The 20064-nt window shown below is 36.8% G+C and overlaps 1 protein-coding gene across 3 annotated transcripts in view; it reads left to right on the top strand.

Annotated features, from left to right (window-relative positions):
• The window catches only part of ANKIB1 (ankyrin repeat and IBR domain containing 1), a 144627-nt gene that overhangs the window by 109718 nt on the left and 14845 nt on the right, over nucleotides 1-20064 (top strand). For all 3 annotated transcript variants that reach the window (XM_028117425.2, XM_028117415.2, XM_028117435.2), the window contains 5 exons: nucleotides 5130-5218; nucleotides 12399-12529; nucleotides 18241-18375; nucleotides 19328-19414; nucleotides 19504-19570. In XM_028117425.2, coding sequence (XP_027973226.1) covers nucleotides 5130-5218; nucleotides 12399-12529; nucleotides 18241-18375; nucleotides 19328-19414; nucleotides 19504-19570 — 509 coding nt within the window. The remainder of the gene's footprint in view (nucleotides 1-5129; nucleotides 5219-12398; nucleotides 12530-18240; nucleotides 18376-19327; nucleotides 19415-19503; nucleotides 19571-20064) is intronic.

Raw genomic sequence — 20064 nt, forward strand, 5'->3', positions numbered from 1 at the left:
ATAAAAATTCCTTAAAAAAATAAAAATAAAAATATATAAAATAACACATCATGATGGTGATAATGATGACAGCACCTACAGATTGGGTTTTTCTCCCCCCCCAAAATGATATTTTGTTATTTACTCTAAAATTTCCTTTGTACTGCAGAATATACCATCATATTGAATTAAAAGAAGTAATTTGTAAAAGCCTTAGCCCTTTTTAATGTTTGATTTTTATATCGCTATAGAAAGAATGTAAAATCAAGTTACAAATGATAAATTGATATGTTTTTTATTATTTAAATCCAACTTTGCCAAATTCCAGTGAAACAGAAAATTGGGATTCAGCAAACTCAAAAGTAAATTAGATTGCCCTGTTACTTGGGGATTTTAAGGTGAAAGTAACAACAAGAATGTGATGTAATCAAAAGAAAGGTAGAGTAGCCTTCCTTATACCATTCAAACTAGATTTTAACCCAAAGACTGTAATAAGAGATGAAGAAGGACACTATATCATAATAAAGGGATCTATCCCACAGGAAGATCTAACAGTTGTAAATATTTATGCCCCTAACTTGGGAGCAGCCAAATATATAAATCAATTAATAACAAAGAAACTCACTGATAATAATAAAATAATAGTAGGGGACTTTAGCACCCCACTCACAGCAGTGGACAGATCATCTAAGCAGAAGATGAGCAAGGAAACAAGGCTTTGAATGACACACTGGACCAGATGGACTTAACAGATATATTCAGAGCATTTCACCCTAAAGCAGCAGAATGCATATTCTTTTCAAGTTCATGTGGGGCATTCTCCAGAATACATCACATACTGGGTCACAAATCAGGTCTCAACCAATAAAAAAAGATTGAAATCATACCATGCCTATCTTCAGACCACAATGCTATGAAAATTGAAGTCAACCACAAGGAAAAATTTGGAAGGACCACAAATACATGGAGATTAAAAAACATTCTACTAAAGAATGAATGGGTCAACTAGGAAATTAAAGAATTTAAAAAAAAATGTGGAAGCAAATGAAAATGAAAACACAACAGTTCAAAATCTTTGGGATGCAGGAAAGGCAGTCCGAAGAGGGAAGTATATGGCAATACAGGCCTTCCTCAAGAATCAAGAAAAGTCTCAAATACACAACCTAACCTTACACCTAAAGGAGCTGGGAAAAGAACAGCAAATAAAGCCTAAACCCAGCAGGAGAAGAGAAATACTAAAGATTAGAGGAGAAATCAATGATACAGAAATCAAAAAAACAGTAGAACACATCCACAAAACTAGGAGCTTGTTCTTTGAAAGGATTAATAAGATTAATAAAATCTTGGGGCACCTGGGTGGCTCAGTCGTTAAGCATCTGCTTTCGGCTCAGGTCATGATCCCAGGGCCCTGGAATCAAGCCCGGCATCAGGCTCCCTGCTCAGAGGGAAACCTGCTTCTCCCTCTCCCACTCCGCCTGCTTGTGTTCCCTCTCTCACTGTGTCTCTCTCTGTCAAATAAATAAATAGAATTTAAAAAATAAAATCATGAAAGAAACAGGAGAGATCACAACCAACACTGCAGAAATATCAACAATTAAAATATTATGAGCAATTATATGCCAACAAATTAGGCAATCCAGAGGAAATTAATACATTCCTAGAAACATGAACTACCACAACTGAAACAGGAAGAAATAGAAAACCTGAACAGACCCATAACCAGCAAAGAAATTGAATTGGTAATCAAAAATCTCCCAACAAACAAGAGTCCAAGGCCAGGTGGCTTCCCAGGGGAATTCTACCAAACATTTAAAGAAGAATTAATACCTATTCTTCTGAAGCTGTTCCAAAAAATAGAAATGGAAGGAAAACTTCCAAACTCATTCTATGAGGCCAGCATTACCTTGTTCCCAAAACCAGACAAAGACACCACTAAACAGGAGAATTTTACAGACCAATATCCCTGATGAACATGGATATAGAAATTCTCACCAAGATACTAGCTAATAGGGTCCAACAGTACATTAAAAAGATGATTCACCACAACCAAGTGGGATTTATTCCTGGGCTGCAGGGGTGGTTCAACATTTACAATCAGTCAGTGTGATACACCACATTACTAAAAGAAAGGATATGAACCATATGAGCAAAAGCATTTGACAAAGTATAGCATCCTTTCTTGATAAAAATCCCCTACCATGTAGGGAAAGAGGGAGCATTCCTCAACATCATAAAAGCCATATAAGAAAGACCCACAATGAATATCATCCTCAGAGGGGAGAAACTGAGAGCTTTTCCCCTAAGATGAGGAACACAACAGGGATGTCCACTGTCTTCACGGCTGTTCATCATTGTAATGGAAGTCTTAGCCTCAGCAATCAGACAGCAAAAAGAAATAAAAGGCATCCAAATCAGTAAAGAAGTCAAATTTCACTCTTCACAGATGACATGATACTCTATGTAGAAAACCCAAAAGACCCCAGCAAAAAATTTCTAGAACTGATACAGGAATTCAGCAAAGTTTCAGGATATAAAATCAACACACAGAAGCTTGTCGCATTCCTGTACACTAACAGTGAAACAGCAGAAAGAGAAATCAAGGAATCGATCCCATTTACAATTGCACAAAAACCATTAGGTTCCTAGGAATAGAACCTAATCAAAGAGGTAAAAGATCTGTACTCAGAAAATTATAGAACACTTGGGGTGCCTGGGTGGCTCAGTTGGTTAAGCGACTGCCTTCGGCTCAGGTCATGATCCTGGAGTCCCAGGATCGAGTCCCGCATCGGGCTCCCTGCTCAGCGGGGAGTCTGCTTCTCCCTCTGACCTTCTTCCCTCTCATGCTCTCTCTCTACCATTCTCTCTCTCTCTCTCAATAAATAAATAAAAATCTTCGAAAAAGAAAAAAAAACTATAGAACACTTAATGAAAGAAATTGAGGAAGACACAAAGAAATGGGAAAACATTCCATACTCATGGATTGGAAGACCAAATATTGTTAAAATGTCTATGCTACCCAAAGCAATCTACACATTCACTGAAATCCCTATCAAAATACCACCAGCATTTCTCACAGAGCTGGAACAAACAATCCTAAAATGTGTATGGAGCCAGAAAAAAGACCTCAAATAGCCAAAGGAATGTTGAAAAAGTCAAAGCTAGTGGCATCACAATTCCGGACTTCAAGTTCTGTTACAAAGCTGTAATTATCAAGACAGGATGGTACTGGCACAAAAACAGACACATAGATCAATGGAACAGAATAGAGAACCCAGAAATGGACCATCAACTCTGTGGTCAACTAATCGTTGACAAAGCAGGAAAAATTATCCAGTGGAAAAAAAGTCTCTCCAACAAATGGTGTTGGGAAGATTGGATAGCCACATGCAGAAAAGTGAAATTGGACCACTTTCTTACACCATACACACAAAAAAATTCAAAATGGATGAAAGACCTAAATGTGAGACAGGAATCCATCAAAATCCTAGAGGAGAACACAGGGCAGCAACCTCTTTGACCTCAGCTGCAGCAACTTCTTGTAGATACATCTCCAAAGGCAAGGAAAACAAAAGCAAAAATGAACTGTTGGGACTTCATCAAGATAAAAAGCTTTTGCACAGCAAAGGAAATTTTGGTCAACAAAACTAAAAGGCAACCTACGGAATGGGAGAAGATATTTGCAAATGTCTTATCAGATAAAGGGCTAATATCCAAAATTTATAAAGAATTTATCGAACTCAACACCCAAAAAACAAAAAATTGTCAAGAAATGGGCAGGAGACATGAACAGACATTTCTCCAAAGAAGACATACAGATGACCAATAAACACATGAAAAATGCTCAACATCACTCAGGGAAATACAAATCAAAATGACAATGAGATACCACCTCACACCAGTCAGAATGGCTAAAATTAACAACTCAGGAAACGACAGATGTTGGCCAGGATGCAGAGAAAGGGGAACCCTCTTACACTGTTGGTGGAAATGCAAGCTGGTGCAGCCACTCTGGAAAACAGTATGAAGGTTCCTCAAAAAGTTGAAAATAGAGCTACCCAACAACCCTGCAATTGCACTATTAGGTATTTATCCGAAGGATAAAAACATAATGATCCAAAGAGGCATCTGCACCCCAATGTTTATAACAGCAATGTCCACAACAGCCAAACTGTGGAAAGAGCCCAGATGTCCATTGACAGATGAATGGATAAAGAAGAGGTGGTATATTGATACCATGGAATATTACTTAGCCATCAAAAAGAATGAAATCTTGCCATTTGCAATAATGTGGATGAAACTAGAGCATATGCTAAGGGAAATAAGTCAGACAAATACAAATACTATATGATTTCACTCGTGTAATTTAAGAAACAAAAAACATGGGGGAAGGAAGAATAAAACAAGATAAAAACAGAGAAAGAGGCAAACTATAAGAGACTCAACTGTAGGGAACAAACAGGGTTGCTGGAGGGGAGGGGTAACTGGGTGATGGGCATTAAGGAAGGAACTTGAAGTAATGAGCACTGGGTGTTGTATGCAACTGATGAATCACTAAATTCTACCCCTGAAACTAATAATACACTGTATGTTAACTAAATTGAATATAAATTAAAAAAAAATTTTTAAAAAGAATGTGATATAAAATAGTAGTTTTCAAACTTTAAAATGCAGAAGGGTCATGTGGTAATTTTGATAACATGTAGATTCTAATTAGTTGGTCTTATGGGCCTGCTCTTCGGCATGTTTAACAAGCTCCTGAGTGGCGGAAAGGCTACTCGGCCAGAGAACAAACTTTGAGTACAAGAATTTAAAGTATTAAAAAAAAAATTTAAAGTATTAGTGAAGACAGACCCTAACTGATAAAAATATTACAGCTCTTCTGGCATGCAAAACTAAATTACCAGTATTAGGTAATCTATTTTGAACGTTTAACAATGTGTAAATGAATGTACTGATTAAAAAAAAAATTGGACCTGGTGATATCAAGCTCTGGAATCACATTTTCAATTCTTCTATTGAAATGTTTCTCTCACTAGTCATTGTGCCTCAGTTTTTTTTCAACTTTAAAATTGGAAGAGTACTTTCCATCTATTACCTTGATGTTGAGAAAGAATTTTTTTAAATTGCCTCTTTTCTGTTTTCCTCCTTAGGGAGTGCCTTGGTGAAGCACATGAGCCTTGTGACTGCCAAACATGGAAAAATTGGCTACAAAAAATAACTGAAATGAAACCGGAAGAACGTAAGGGGAATCTTAGATAGCTATACTATATATATTCTAATAGCATTCAAAAGATAATGTGGTCCTATTACTTAGAGTCTTCATTAAGTAAGTTTTCAAGTTGTTAATGCTGTAGCTCTCCAGTTTAACATTATGCCTCTCACTAACACCCTTTTGGATCACAAGGTTTTTGCAGCGGGGAATCACAGACAGGTTCCATGTTTCTAACTGACTGTTTTCAGTTAAGATAAGCAGGGTAAACATGGGTCACATTTAAGCCCTCCTCCCACAGCTGGGTGGAGGGCTTTTTCCTGGAGTGGACCACCTAGCTTTTTATACCTTAAGAAAGAAATGTATACACGGTAGTGAGAGGAAGCTTCTTATTTCCCTGGAAACTTCCAGTGGATGATAAGACAAGTTAATTTCTTGACATTATGTGGCTCTGTAGATTTACTTATATTAAATGGCATGTCTAACTGTTTTTACTGAGATTTCTATAAATACATATTAATCCTACGGAAATGCTATGAAATTGGTGTTAGTAATCCCATTTTGTAGATGAAGTAATTAATACTTAGATTGGATTGAGTGACATCAAACGGCATGTGCCTGGAAACAGAATGGATTTTAATTAGCCTTCCTAATAGCAATTCCTTCATTTAACAGGAATTGCTTTGCAGTTATTTTTCATCCCCTGAAGTGTTTTATGACAACTGTTTCTTTCAAATTAATATAAAAGTTAATTTCACTTTTTAACTTTTTATATAATTGAGTTAGTTTGAGGTATTACAAATCAGGATTAAGAATTCACTCAGTGATTCTGCACTTATTATGAACAAAGCACATGATGATGATGATGCCAGCCCTCAAAAAGTACATAAGCTAGAAGGGAAGCAGTCAGGTCATTACAGTATTATATGATAACTAATATAGTTGGGTAAAGATAAGAGTACAAAAACAAGAGAACTAAATCAGGTTGGGGAAACAAGAAAACTAAATCTGGTTGGGCAGGGGGGTGTCAGAATCCTTCTGAAGGCAGTGAGATAGGAATTGGGTTTTAGCATACCTGCAGGACAGAGATGTGGTAGGTATTCCCATCAGCAGCTAAAGTGATGCTGGGAGAGCCTGGCTGACAGCTCTGAGACCCTACAGACTTGTATTATATCGGGCAGTATACCACTGCCCACGAACTGGTCGTTAGCATTTTATATTCACGAGATTCATTTTGTGCACTGACTCAGGGTTATTCAAATCCATGAAGAAGAGACTACTATGTAAACCAGAATATCAGTTTATTAATTGATAATGAGGGGGATCCCTTTCACATGATGAGAAGGCTTATGTCTGTTATCCAGGAGCAAAAGGAAATGGATAATCTTAGGATATTTTATAGGGAGATCTGATTAAATATTCTTGCCCTGTACATTCATCATTCAATCAACAAATATTTTTTTGAGTACCTGCTATGTGCTAGGAATTTCCCAAATTAAAAACAGCCACATGGATTGTTCTTGTTCCCCAGGTGCATTGTGTCTCTTGAATGCCAGATACAGCTTGCCATTGCTCCCTTGACACCCACCCATTTTCCCTATTCTCCTGATACGTATGGGTCTGTGTATATGTGTGAGTTCCATAAACAGATTAATACCATTATCCTGCAACACCTTTAAACATGACAAGACCATTGGATTTTGCTTTCTTGTTTTGCTTCTGGCACCAAGAAACATTTATATTTCTATTAGACATGGTTGGCTATTGCTCGCCTACCTACGTTTCTTTATACCTTTCTATGATGCTTAATGTTAAGGTCCATGGGAGAAATTGCAAGAGATGAGGCTGGAAAGGTAGGCATTGCCAGATTGTGAGGATTTTTGCCAAATTGTCTGAAGTTATCTTATTAACAGAATAAGCTATATGATACATTTTTTAAGTAGGAAAGTAGCATTATCTGAGATATTTTTATGAAGATAACTGATGACTGGGCAGGTGAGACTGAAGGATAGATCAAAATAGGGAGGTAAATTTTTAGTTTGAGTCAAAGGATGGATGATTGGTCAATGTAGGAAATTCAGATATGAGATTACCTTTCAGGGGAAAATAAATGATTTGTTGTGGATATTGTGAACTTTGAGGTACTTACAGGACATATATGTGGAGGTGCACAGTGGGATTTTAGAAGTACTTGTTTGCAGCCCAGAAGAGATGCTGAGAAGACTTAGGAATAACTTATTGCTTTTAACTGGTAACCATATTATTTATGTAATGTTTATTGAGTGCTACTTTATATTAGAATATGAAAATAAGGTGCCGTCTTCCTTCTTGAAATTTACATTTTAGAAACGAAGACAGCAATATACAAAACTAAGAAAAAGAAGTATTACTAATGCTGTGAAAGAACAGCATACATGTGGTACATTGTGAGGGAGGGGAGAGATCAAAGAGAAGATCAGTTTTCTCTGTGAGAGGGTAAGGAAAAACATTCTGAAAGAATTGATGCACAAGCTGCATCTTGAGAGCTGATAAGATGTTCTTCACACAGACCAGAACAGGAAGGGTATTTGGGCTTCAGGTGAAGGAGAGCTGTGAAATAGCATGGCATGTTCAAGGACTGCAGATTCTGCAGCACAACCAGCGCAAAGGAAGGTGTACTGCAAGATAACACCACACAGGCAGAAGTCCCAATCTGGTGTCAGCACGGGGTGGGGTTTCTATGGGGTGCTGGGAGGTCTGACTTCATCTTGAGACACTGAGAAGCAGTTCTGAGGAGGAGAGTGAGAACTGAAGATGCTTACTTAGGTCACTCAGGTAAAAGTGTGGACAGTGAATAGAGACTATTGGGAGACAAGTAAGAATGCTGTTTCTTAGAAAACTTCAGAATGTCCAGAATGTTTCTTAGAAAACTTCAGAATGAGAGGATAATGAGGGTTTGAAACAAGACAGGGTCAATGCAAACAAGAGAGGAGAGGTGTATACAGGAGAGTTAAAGAAGATGCAGTTTTATTTAGTTGTAAATCTAGTGTGCCTACCAGTTGCCTGGAAGTGTTAATGCACCGCAAGAAATAATTAGCACAATATATTATTTATTACTTCTTGAGCAGAAAATGGCTGAAGTGTCCGATGAAACAAACATTTTCAATGGGTGTTTTTACTTAGGTCTTAACATTGTAAAATTGGTCATTCATTCTATACCCACGAATAAGTTTTTACTAGGACGAGAGAGAGAACGACCTGGCTAGTAAGTACGGGTTATCACTGGGACTGTGACAAAATACCCTTACATATGACCATGATCCTGATAATGAGGAGAGAAGAGAAATAGAAGAACTAGAAAATGATATATATGGTGTATACACAGTTACTTCTGGTGGCCAGAGACAGGGAGACCTCAAATGAAAAACAAGACTTCCTCAAAGAGTCCTAAATGGGGTTTTAACTCAGAAAGACAGAGGAACTTGAGAAAATTGGATAGAAGATAAGGGACTGAGAACACCTGAAAAGTTGTCTACCATAGAAAGACCAACGCCAAGACTACAGAGAAAGTTCCCAGGTGCTGAGAAAAACCTAGGAGTTTTCTCATTGTCCTCCAGACGGAAATGTGATGACCAGCTGACTACTATTAATGGCCACTTAAGTTTATGAAATTTAGGGTGAGGCCTAAAGCAAATAATACTAGGCCAACTGTAAGGCTTAAGCAGAACATCATCACTAAATACATAAAAATAATATTCCAAGAAGGAAAAGTATGATTTAATGCTGTATTGTTTACATATTAATTTGGGTTATGGTCACATACATACTTTTGGCATAAGTATTTTCAACTAAACTTGTCGATTGATGAGGTCATTTTCTCCCTTATGCCTGGTTTTCCAAAGTCTTTGAATTATGAGACTCAGAAGGAGTGACAAAATCTAATTAATGAGAAAAAAATGCTATAAAATATACTAAGATTCGTTCAAAGAATTCCATATAAAGATTTAAATACTATTTTTCAGCACTGAAACTGCCTCTGTTATGTCTAATCTGACAAGAAGAGGGAGTGATTATATTTTCTGTGAAACAATGGTTATTTTATAAAAATTCTGAGACCAGTTTTTCCATAGTACATGATAAATGATTATTGAACGGAATTCAAATACTCTTCTTAAGAAGTCAGTCTTTAAAATCAATTTTGTGGATGCCTGGGTGGCTCAGTCGGTTAAGCGTCAGCCTTTAGCTCAGGTCATGATCCTGGGGTCCTGGGATCGAGCCCCACGTGGGGCTCCCGGCTCAGCAGGAAGCCTGCTTCTCCCTCTCCCTCTGCTTGTGCTCTCTCTGTGTCTTTCTCTCTCTCTCAAATGAATAAATAGTATCTTTTTTTAAAAATTTAAAAATAAAAATAAAATCAACTTTGTTTTGGGCAACACTGTCAGGACCCTTCTCACTCCTGAGAGCTTTTTCTGTATCCTTGTTTAATAAACTTCTGTCGCTTTACTCACTCTCAAATAAATAAATTAATTAATAAAAATAAATAAAACCAACTTTGTTTTCACTTGCATACATACTGATTCTATCAGTAGATCTTAAATTGTTATGCACTAATACTTGATTAAATGAAGCTAATATTTCTTACAAAGAGACCTAAGCACACTAGATTATTGAAGAAAGAAGATCAGGATACAATAGACATGTAACTGAAGTCAAGGGAAGAGTCTGGAACTCAGTAAGGGTGAAGAAAACTCACCAGGTAGTTGGAAGGGGGAGATAAGGTAATGTAGGTATGAAGCAAAGTGTATACAAAAGGCAGATGTATGAAATGACCTTGTTCGGAGAACTAGAAGTAAAGGCATTTTTTCCAGTACAAATTTTTGTTTTAATAATAGTAAAAAAAAATAATAGTTATTTCCTGAACACAGTTTACTTTATACAATCCTCTAGAATGCAGTTAGGAACTAACATTTTCTCCGAGGGTAGGAGAAAAAAGCCGTTACGTTGCAAGTCACACAAGCTGCTTTATTTTAATGGCTTTGTGCTTTATTTATTATAACAATGAACAATAAAGGTCATAAGAATATGTTAGAGCCTCTGAGCTAAAAATAATGTTGAATGCTGAAGGGAGGAGACAGGCCACTATTTAAAAAAAAAAAAAAATTAGACTCTATTGCACTTGGTGATTAGGTTTTAAAGCAGTACCCTTTGTAAATGGCATTACCTCCACAGCTTGACCGGATTAGCCGTAAATATAGTAAGTTCCTCCTGAAACTCCTGTTCTCCACCAAATTAACTGAGAATTCTCTGTAGAAACACCCTAATCAAACCATCTTCTATCAAGTGGGTTTAGAACTGAAGTGGGTCTGATCACTTCATTGCTGCTGCTGTTTCTCTTTGCTGTATGGAACTGAAAACCAGTGCTTCCCAGTCCAGCACTGCTGTTCTGTTGTTGAATAAACTTAAGTATGTAGGCACCTTGGGGTTCTTTGTGGCAAGACAGCCGCACTCCTGCACTGGTTGGCTCCATCAAAGGGCTGCTCCTAGTGCTCAGCTCTTCCAGTTCATATACTGAGCCACTTTCCAGGGGTCATTCAACCCAAACGCTTGTCTCCCTTCCCTCTCCAGGGTTGGGTCACTTTTCCTTTTAAACCTCAAAACTCAAGGAGTCTGATTTCTCACCTGCTTTTAACAGCAATGCTAACTTCTTACCCCACCCTTTTGAGAGTGTCTGCATGTAATCAGGGCCTTGATTGTACAGGCCACTTTCAGTGATTTCAAAGTAATTTTTGGACATCTCTTTCAGGAAATAAAAGGTAGAGCTTCCCTGTGCACTTAGAGCTAGAAAACAAAACAAATTTGATTACTGACAGGGAGAAAGTAATTGTGCCTCTGGACCTCTCTCTAGTACCTAACTCTCTCCACTTGGGGTGCTAGGAAGGGTGTTGGTTTATAAGATTTAGAATCTTTTAAAATCGTGACATTCCTTAAGACTGCAGATCTCAAATGAAAATGGAATAAATTGAGTTTAAGAAGAAGAATATAAGATTGGCATGGGGATAGAGGGAGGGAGAATCTTGCCAGGTGGACAGTGGCCAAATCATGAAGGTGTTTTTTGCTAAAACAATTTGATTTTATCTTGCAGTCAGTGGGGAGCATCTAAAAGGTTTCAAGGAGATACCTATTTCTCAAATATCACTGTGTGGGCAGTATAGTGGAAGCCGGGGGCAGAAGGAGCTGGGGAGATGGGTTGGTTTATTAACTGTCTAAGCAGGAGGTGTGGAGGACCCTAGCTAACGCAGTAAGAAGTAGAAATGGAGAGGAGACAGATAAGGAGGAGAAAATGGTAGAAACTGTGGAATGTAGCAGGTGAGGAAGAAAGGAGGGTATCCAAGATCATGCACTTCCTGGATTGATTCTGAGTAGATGACCATATCATTTACCAGGATATGGAATAGAGAAAGGGGCAGGTTTAGGGGAAATGATAAGTTTAGTTTTAGACATGTCACATTGGATTCATTTTTAGTTTATCTGAAATAATCATGGGTTAAAAAAAGATAGTGATATTTCAATATAATTTTCATGTTTTTTACTATGATGAAGAGTATCTGGTCATTATGTTTGCAGCTGACCCATTTAAGAAATTATTGTCTAAAATTACCATTCTTGGGGCGCCTGGGTGGCTCAGTCGTTGGGCGTCTGCCTTCGGCTCAGGTCTGGTCCCGGGGTCCTGGGATCTAGCCCCGCGTTGGGCTCCGTGCTCTGCGGGAGGCCTGCTTCTCCCTCTCCCACTCCCCCTGCTTGTGTTCCCTCTCTCGCTGTGTCTCTCTCTGTCAAATAAATAAAATCTTTAAAAAAATAAATAAAGTAAAATAAAATTACCATTCTTTCTGTAATTCTTTGTGATGCAGTAGTTATTTTAAACAGACAATAATATATTGCTTTTTGTTAGCTTTAGTTCTTTTCTTCCCCAGTTTATTTGGACACAACTTTAGAGAAAAATCTCCTTTAAATCAGATTTCATAAATAGAACTGGTGGAATACAGCCCCTTATCATACTGTAATCATGCTATTCAAAATGAAGCAGTTTAAAAACTTTGCCATATACCCTAATAGGAAAATAAATACATAGTTAAAATTGAGAGACAATCTACAAAGAAAACTTTGGGGGAGCGGGGTTCCCTCTGAAGTTATACACTAACTCATGTGTTTTGTGTTTGTGCTTAATATCCCAAAGTTGTAGGTGTTAGTGAAGCTTATGAGGATGCTGCCAATTGTCTCTGGTTGTTAACTAACTCTAAGCCTTGTGCTAACTGTAAGTCTCCGATACAGAAGAATGAGGGATGCAATCACATGCAGTGTGCTAAGGTAAGAAGTTAAAGAGAATTTTGCATGCTTTGTAGTTAGAATCTTAATTTGACTTTAATCCAAAGAAGAAACAAGCATAAAACTGTTGCTGGGTTTCAGATGGATTCCAGGAGATTACATTCTGTATTTGTTGAATAACGTAAGTATTGCTTTATACTACTACCTTTTACACTCATAATGAATGTTAAAAATAGATTAAGGATTCAGTGGTATTTGGTCTGAAGGTGAGAAATGCCTGAATCGCTTCCCTGCTAATCTCTCCTAGTGAGGATCCTGAAATCTTACCTGCTGATCAATAAGCCCCTCTCTAACCCTGCCCAGTGAGGATCCTGAGAGAGTTTTGTCTCTATATAAAAAATAATATTAGGGGTGCCTGGGTGGCTCAGTTGGTTAAGCGCCTGCCTTCAGCTCGGGTCATGGCCCTGAGGTCCTGGGATCGAGCCCCATGTCATGCTCCCGCCTCGGCAGGGGGTCTGCTTCCCCCTCTGACCCTCACCCCGCTCATGCTCTCTCTCTCATTCTCTCTCTCTCAAATAAATAAAAATCTTTAAAAAATAATAATATTAAAAGATAAAGTGCTATTTTATATGAGATCTCTTACAAAACTGGCTTTTGAGCACACAGCTTCGATTCAAGGCCCAAGTCAGGCCCCAGGCAATTCCCCTAAGTCCACATCTAAGTTGGTGTCTATGTATAGGTGGCTACATAATAAAAGTACCCAAAGCAGTGGACAGACTTAGGTCTGCTAATGAAATCATCAGTTAAATAAATAATTCATTCATTACAGTATTGAAAATGCCAACAAAGATCTTCTTGACTGAAACATAATTAATATAAATAATTACTTTTGGAAGGTTACCCTACTGGCTTAGTTGCATAGAAAGAAACTGCCATATTTAAAACAAATATTCTGGGGTGCCTGGGTGGCTCAGTCGTTGGGTGTCTACCTTCAGCTCAGATCATGATCCCAGGACCCTGGGATCGAGCCTCGAATCGGGCTCCCTGCTCCGCGGGAAGCCTGCTTCTCCCTCTCCCACTCCCCCTGCTTATGTGACTGCTCTTGCTGTCTCTCTCTGTCAAATAAATAAATAAAATTTTTTAAAAATAAATAAAACAAATATTCTGGAATTAGGTTAATATTTTATTAATCCATGCCTACATTTATGAACATTTTTGTTTTAAAATTATAATATTCCAATTTTTTTCTTTTTCATTGGAAGTTCCATGTATATAAAAATAATTATTTAAAATTGAAAGAACAGGGCACCTGGGTGGCTCAGTTGGTTAAGCGACTGCCTTCGGCTCAGGTCATGATCCTGGAGTCCCGGGATCGAGTCCCGCGTCGGGCTCCCTGCTCGGCAGGGAGTCTGCTTCTCCCTCTGACCCTCCCCCCTCTCATGTTCTTTCTCTCTATCTCATTCTCTCTCTCAAATAAATCTTTTAAAAAAATAAAATAAAATTGAAAGAACAATGTAACTTAATTTACAATGTGAAAGAAACCCAAATAATTAAGAATATTCCAATAACATATATCAATATCTTCTAAGTATTACTTTATTATTTATTTTTTTAAATTTCTTAAAGACTTTCTTTCTTTCTTTCTTTCTTTCTTTTTCTTTCTTTCTTTCTTTCTTTCTTTTTCTTTCTTTCTTTCTTTCTTTCTTTCTTTTCTTTCTTTTCTTTCTTTCTTTCTTTCTTTGACAGAGAGAGACACAGTGAGAGAGGGAACACAAGCAGGGGGAGTGGGAGAGGGAGAAGCGGGCTTCCCGCCGAGCAGGGAGCCTGATGCAGGGTTCGATCCCAGGACCCTGGGATCATGACCTGAGCTGAAGGCAGACCCTTAACGACTGAGCCACCCAGGTGCCCCAGTATTACTTGATTTTTAATGTTAAAGCTAATGATCATTATCATTATTATATTTAAAAAACAGCGGTTACCAGATCATTTTTATAAGCCTATTATTACTATAAAATTAACATAAATGAATTCACTTAGTGAGATAGTAATAATTTCCTAAGAGAGAAGAGGAAAAAGGTAGTACAGTGTTCTGAGCAAAATGCTCAAAGGTGCTTATTATTATTAGTTCAGCTGATCAGACCAAAAATATTTTATTTGTGGTCTTATCTCTAACATCCATTATTAGTTTTTTCTTGGAAAATCTGATATAGACTATATAGATGTATAAAGAAACACAGGTTGACCATAAAAATCGGCCATTGGGCTACTAATAAAAAGGGCAAGATCCAGTTATCCAGTTACCTTTATTAACTTCAAAGCACCTACCAGTAGTAAGTAGTTGATAAATATGAATATTTTTATGAATTCATCAGGTTCATGATATAAGATAATTTATCTTAAACAGATTTTGCTTAAGCTTCTGTTGCATTTAAAAGAAACATCTACTTGTACACTATGGAAATGTAATAGTCTTATCTAATATACCATCTGAAGTATTTGCACTGAATGAAAGAAACTAGCAAGTAATTCTTAGGACATAGAAGAAAGACATCTAGAAAGTAATAACCTTACTACAAAAAAATTTCATACTTTTAGAATTTTTTTTATATGTGAAGGTGGAACAACAGATCATATATAATTGAATCCATGCTCTAACACAGTGACTAAATCATGATATACTTTTATTACTGCCACAATGTTGATTATGATTCAATACAGTGGAATCATTACTTTCTGGAATCAAATTATTAAACATTTTAGAAGAATGAAAAATTTGGCCTTATAAAAATAGTTTTATTTTAAAAAACACTATTCATTTCCCTTTAGATAATTTTCAGGAAACTATTTAAATTTTGCATTCTTAGACATTTTAAATCATTATCATAAGTAATTTTCTTCATCTGACTCTGTAAAACTGTATGCTACCACTAAAAAACAAAAGTTACTAAAGTTCTATATTCTTTTTCTTATCATAGAATATAAAATCTGGCTGTTTTGTAGAAAGTTCTCTCACTAATTTGAGACATCAATAGAGATGTACTGAAGGGTAACTTGTATCAAATCAGGCACAAAGTTTGCTTATACCAAGCAATAAAAGAACTTGCATACTCTTCAGAACCTTGATATCTACAATTGATCGTATAAGTACCTGTTAGTGAAGGGCTAATGAGGACACAAACTTTAATTTAGTTCTCTGTGACCTATCAGGTAGAGAAAAAATTAATAAAAATATAGAAGACTTAACATAATGACTAATATATATCTGATTGCTATATATTCAGACTTTGTATCCTGAAAACATCAATTACACCATGTTTGCAAGTATCCATGGAGCATTAGCAAAAATTCGACCATTGATCATCAAAGAAAATCTAAGTAATACTGCAGAAAATAGAAATGGTAATAGCAACATTCTCTGATCATAATGGAATAAAATAGAAATTAATAATAAAGTTATAAAAGGCCTCTTCATCTGGAAATACTACTTTATCAGATGAGAACCTGAGCACCTATATCTAAAGCAATGCTCAGAAATATGCATAGCCTCATTAAAACAATACAAAATAAGGAATGAGTTAAGGATATGACTCAAAAAATTAGAAAAACAGAATAAACTTGAACACCAGGAGGAAGGATTTGTTTTTTTTAAAGCTTTTATTTATTTGACAGGGAGAGAGAACACAAGCAGAGGGGGCGGCAGGCAGAGGGAGAGGGAGAAACAGGCTCCCCACTGAGCAGGGAGCCCAACGCGGGGCTCTATCCCAGGACCCTGAGATCACGACCTGAGCTGAAGTCAGCCGCTTAACCAACTGAGCCACCCAGGCGCCCCAAGAATGGTTCAATATTTAAAAAGCTATTGCTGGGCGCCTGGATGGCTCAGTCATTAAGCATCTGCCTTCGGCTCAGGTCACGATCCCAGGGTCCTGCGATTGAGCCCTGCGTCGGGCTCCCTGCTCTGCGGGAGGCCTGCTTCTCCCTCTCCCACTCCCCCTGCTTGTGTTCCCTCTCTCGCTGTATCTCTCTCTGTCAAATAAATAAATAAAATCTTTAAAAAAAAAAAAAAGCTATTGCTATACCTCATCTTATTAGTAGATCCAAAGAGAAGGATCATACATATGTTCTGTAGTTGCTAAAAAGGCATTTGACAAAAAATCAACAACCATTCTTTATTAAAACACTCAAAGATGGACTCTTCCTTAGTATGATAAAAATAAATCTAGTTCAGTACAAAAGTTAGCATGATATTTAGTGAGAAAACTAGAGGTACTCTAACTAAAATCAAGAATAAGATAAGGATACTCTTAATCACAAATATTGTTAACATTGGACTGGAGATACCAGTCAGCATATTTAGACAATAGGAAGAAATTAAAGATGTAAAAATTAGAAATGAAGTAATAAAATTATTTTTTTGCAGATAGTATGATTAAATGCCTAGAAAACCCACAAGAATCAGTTGAAAAACTAGTAACAACAAAATTCAATTAATTAGCAGAGTACAAAGTTAATATGCAGAAGGCAATAGCCTTCATTTGTACCAAAAACATCCGGACAAAATATGTACTGAAAGAGAAGATCTCATTTATCTAGAAAAAGCTTAAATGTACAATATTTTTATAAAGAAAATTTTAAGACCCCTTTCTGTAGGACACAAAAGATGACAAACAAATGGAAAGGTAACAAAGTTGTTGGATAGAAAGTTTCCAATGAAAATACCATCAGGTTTTGTTTCTGCATCTAGATAATTCTTAATTCACAAGTTCACATGGAAAAACAAAGCAAGGAGAGCTAGGAAAACTCTGAAAAAGAACAGTGAGGGAGAACTAGCCTTGTCAAATAGTGAGCCTGTTGTAAAGGCTCAGTAATTAAAACAGCATAGTGCTGGCACGTGAATCTAGAGATTAATGAAATTATAATAAAAAGCCCAGAAAATAGAAATATGTGGGGATTTAGTGTATGGTAAAGGAGGATCTCCAGTAGGGGAGAAACATGGACTGTTCAATAAATAGGATTGAGACAACTGGGCAGTTGTGTGGGAAAAAAATAAAGTTGAATTCATACTGTATACTGTATACCCATGAACAGCACAAATACTTAAATGTTTAAAAAACAAAGGAACAAACATAAAAGTACCACAAGAAAACAGATTTGAAATGGGTAGATCCCTCTGACCCAAAATCCATAAGCATTAAAAAAAAGATGTATTTTCATACTGTAATGCTTGTATTTTTGGTATTATTGGCCAATTATGGTAATAAAATGAAATTTTCTTAAAAATAAGAAACATTTTATGTCAGTCTTTCTACTTGGAAACCTTTTAAACTTGTTCCTAGTTTCAAAAACAGTTTATCAAAGTCATAAAAAAAACTTCTGATGAAGACTGGTGAAACTTTATGTACCAAAGTAAGATTACCATGCACTTGAGAAATGAAACATTGTCAGTATTTGTCTTTATTGTGGGAAAGAATATCCTATTGATATTTTTAAAGATTCCTTGATATTACTTCATAATACTATGATTTACGTTTTAATATATCCTTATAAGTGGTCATTTTAAACTGCCCTCCACATCTTTCCATAGTACAGATAAGGTCTCCAGGGGAAACATGAAAAAGACGGCATGTCTTTAAGAAGATTTGTTCCTGATCACACAGGCAGAATTGCTTGATCTCTACAAAGTGGTTGACTAGAAATCAGAAAATAATTTGCATGTTAACACAGGGCAATGTTTGCATATATGTTTTCTTTTGAAGTGCAAGTATGACTTTTGCTGGATTTGCCTAGAAGAATGGAAAAAGCATAGTTCTTCCACAGGAGGTTATTACAGATGTACTCGCTATGAAGTCATTCAGCATGTGGAGGAGCAATCCAAGGAAATGACTGTGGAGGTGAGAACTGTTTAAATTAAGGCCTCTGGCTAAAGGGGGAGTATTTCGCATTTCTTCTTTTTCCTATCTTTGTCATAATGAGGCATTAAATTGAATACACTTTATTTTTTTCCCTCCCCCCCCCAGATTGAATACCTTTAGAGTAGCCTTTAATTTAAATAAAATAGGTCTATCAACTTGAAAGCTTTCTTTTTTTTAATTTTCCCTTTTTTATTTTGTTAAAGTCTTATATACTTAAAAACAATTTTAACATAATAACAATACAGTATTCTGTTACAGCATATAATAAGTTTCTTTGTCTGCTTGGCTTCCATAACAAAATACCATAGACTGGGTGGCTTAAACAGCAGAGATGTATTTCTCACAGTTCTGGGACCTAGGAAGTCCAAGATCAAGATTCTTGCCAATTCAGCTTCTGGTGATGACTCTCTTCCTGTCTTGCAGAGGGCTGGCTGTCTTTGTGCCATATCCTCACATGATAGAGAGCAAGAGCTCTCGTGTCTCTTCCTTTTCTTAAAAGAGCAATAATTCTACTGGGTTATGGCCCCACCTCCAATGACTTTATTTAACATTTATCACCTCATAGGCTCTATCTTCAAATCCAGTCATTCACATTGGGGGTTAAGGCTTCAACGTGAATTTTGGGGAGATACAGTTCAGTCCATAGCAAAAGCAATATAATAAAACATTGAAGATCTGATAAATGTAGGTCTTGAGGGGCATCTTTGCCTTACGCTCTGGGATCATAGATTCAGTGGTTTATCATAGAGAATGCAGATACAAGACTTTGTTCTCATATCCTTAAAAATGTACTGGTTTTTTTTTCCCTCAAAATAATGAAATCTGTATGCACAGCTACCTATTAGTAATAAAAATTTTAAGTGACAAAAAGTCACATTTTAATAGCTCGTACTTTATTTATAAAAGTCGTTTATGGACTTTTGTTTCCTAGGCTGAGAAAAAACACAAACGATTTCAGGAACTTGACAGATTTATGCACTATTACACAAGATTTAAAAACCATGAGCATAGCTATCAGGTATGTCCCAAATCTTTCAAATGCTCTGAATTATACTGTTGTGAATAAATAAAGAAAATTATATAAATTATTTCTTTCTATTCCTTTAGTTAGAACAACGCCTTCTTAAAACAGCCAAAGAAAAGATGGAGCAATTGAGTAGAGCTCTCAAAGAAAGTAAGTTATAAGTGGTATGTGTGATAATTAATCTAAAATAGCCTCACATGCTTAAGTCACTTCATTGGTAGGAGGTTAAGGCCCTTCAAGGAATACATTATTATCTGCGTTGCTCATTCTGGTACTGCTTGGGTCCTCAGAAGCCCAGAGTGCAGCTTAGCATTTGAGGCCTCTGTAATGAGATTTTCTACCCGGCTTAGCTCATAATGTTCCTCTTAATGCAGCCTATACTGTTAGCAGATAAACACACATCATAGTTTTGCTTACTCTGTGCCACCGCTGATGCTCTCCAGTGTCTGGAACAGTGCATGAGCCCTAAAAGGCATCCCTGACCTCGTCAAAAGAGCGAGATTCACGTCACCCAGTTGTAGTGTGACTAAATTCCCAAAGATTCTTGAGAAAATTGAGCAGACTGCTTAATGGAATGGAAGTCAAATACAGTTTTGGGAGAAATCTTCTCGCTGATAAATAATGGACATTAGAGTCTGAAAGCA

This window comes from Eumetopias jubatus, unplaced genomic scaffold (assembly GCF_037043125.1).
Source record: "Eumetopias jubatus isolate StellerSeaLion01/CBP00866 unplaced genomic scaffold, mEumJub1_p1.0 scaffold_14, whole genome shotgun sequence".
Classification (NCBI taxonomy): domain Eukaryota; kingdom Metazoa; phylum Chordata; class Mammalia; order Carnivora; family Otariidae; genus Eumetopias; species Eumetopias jubatus.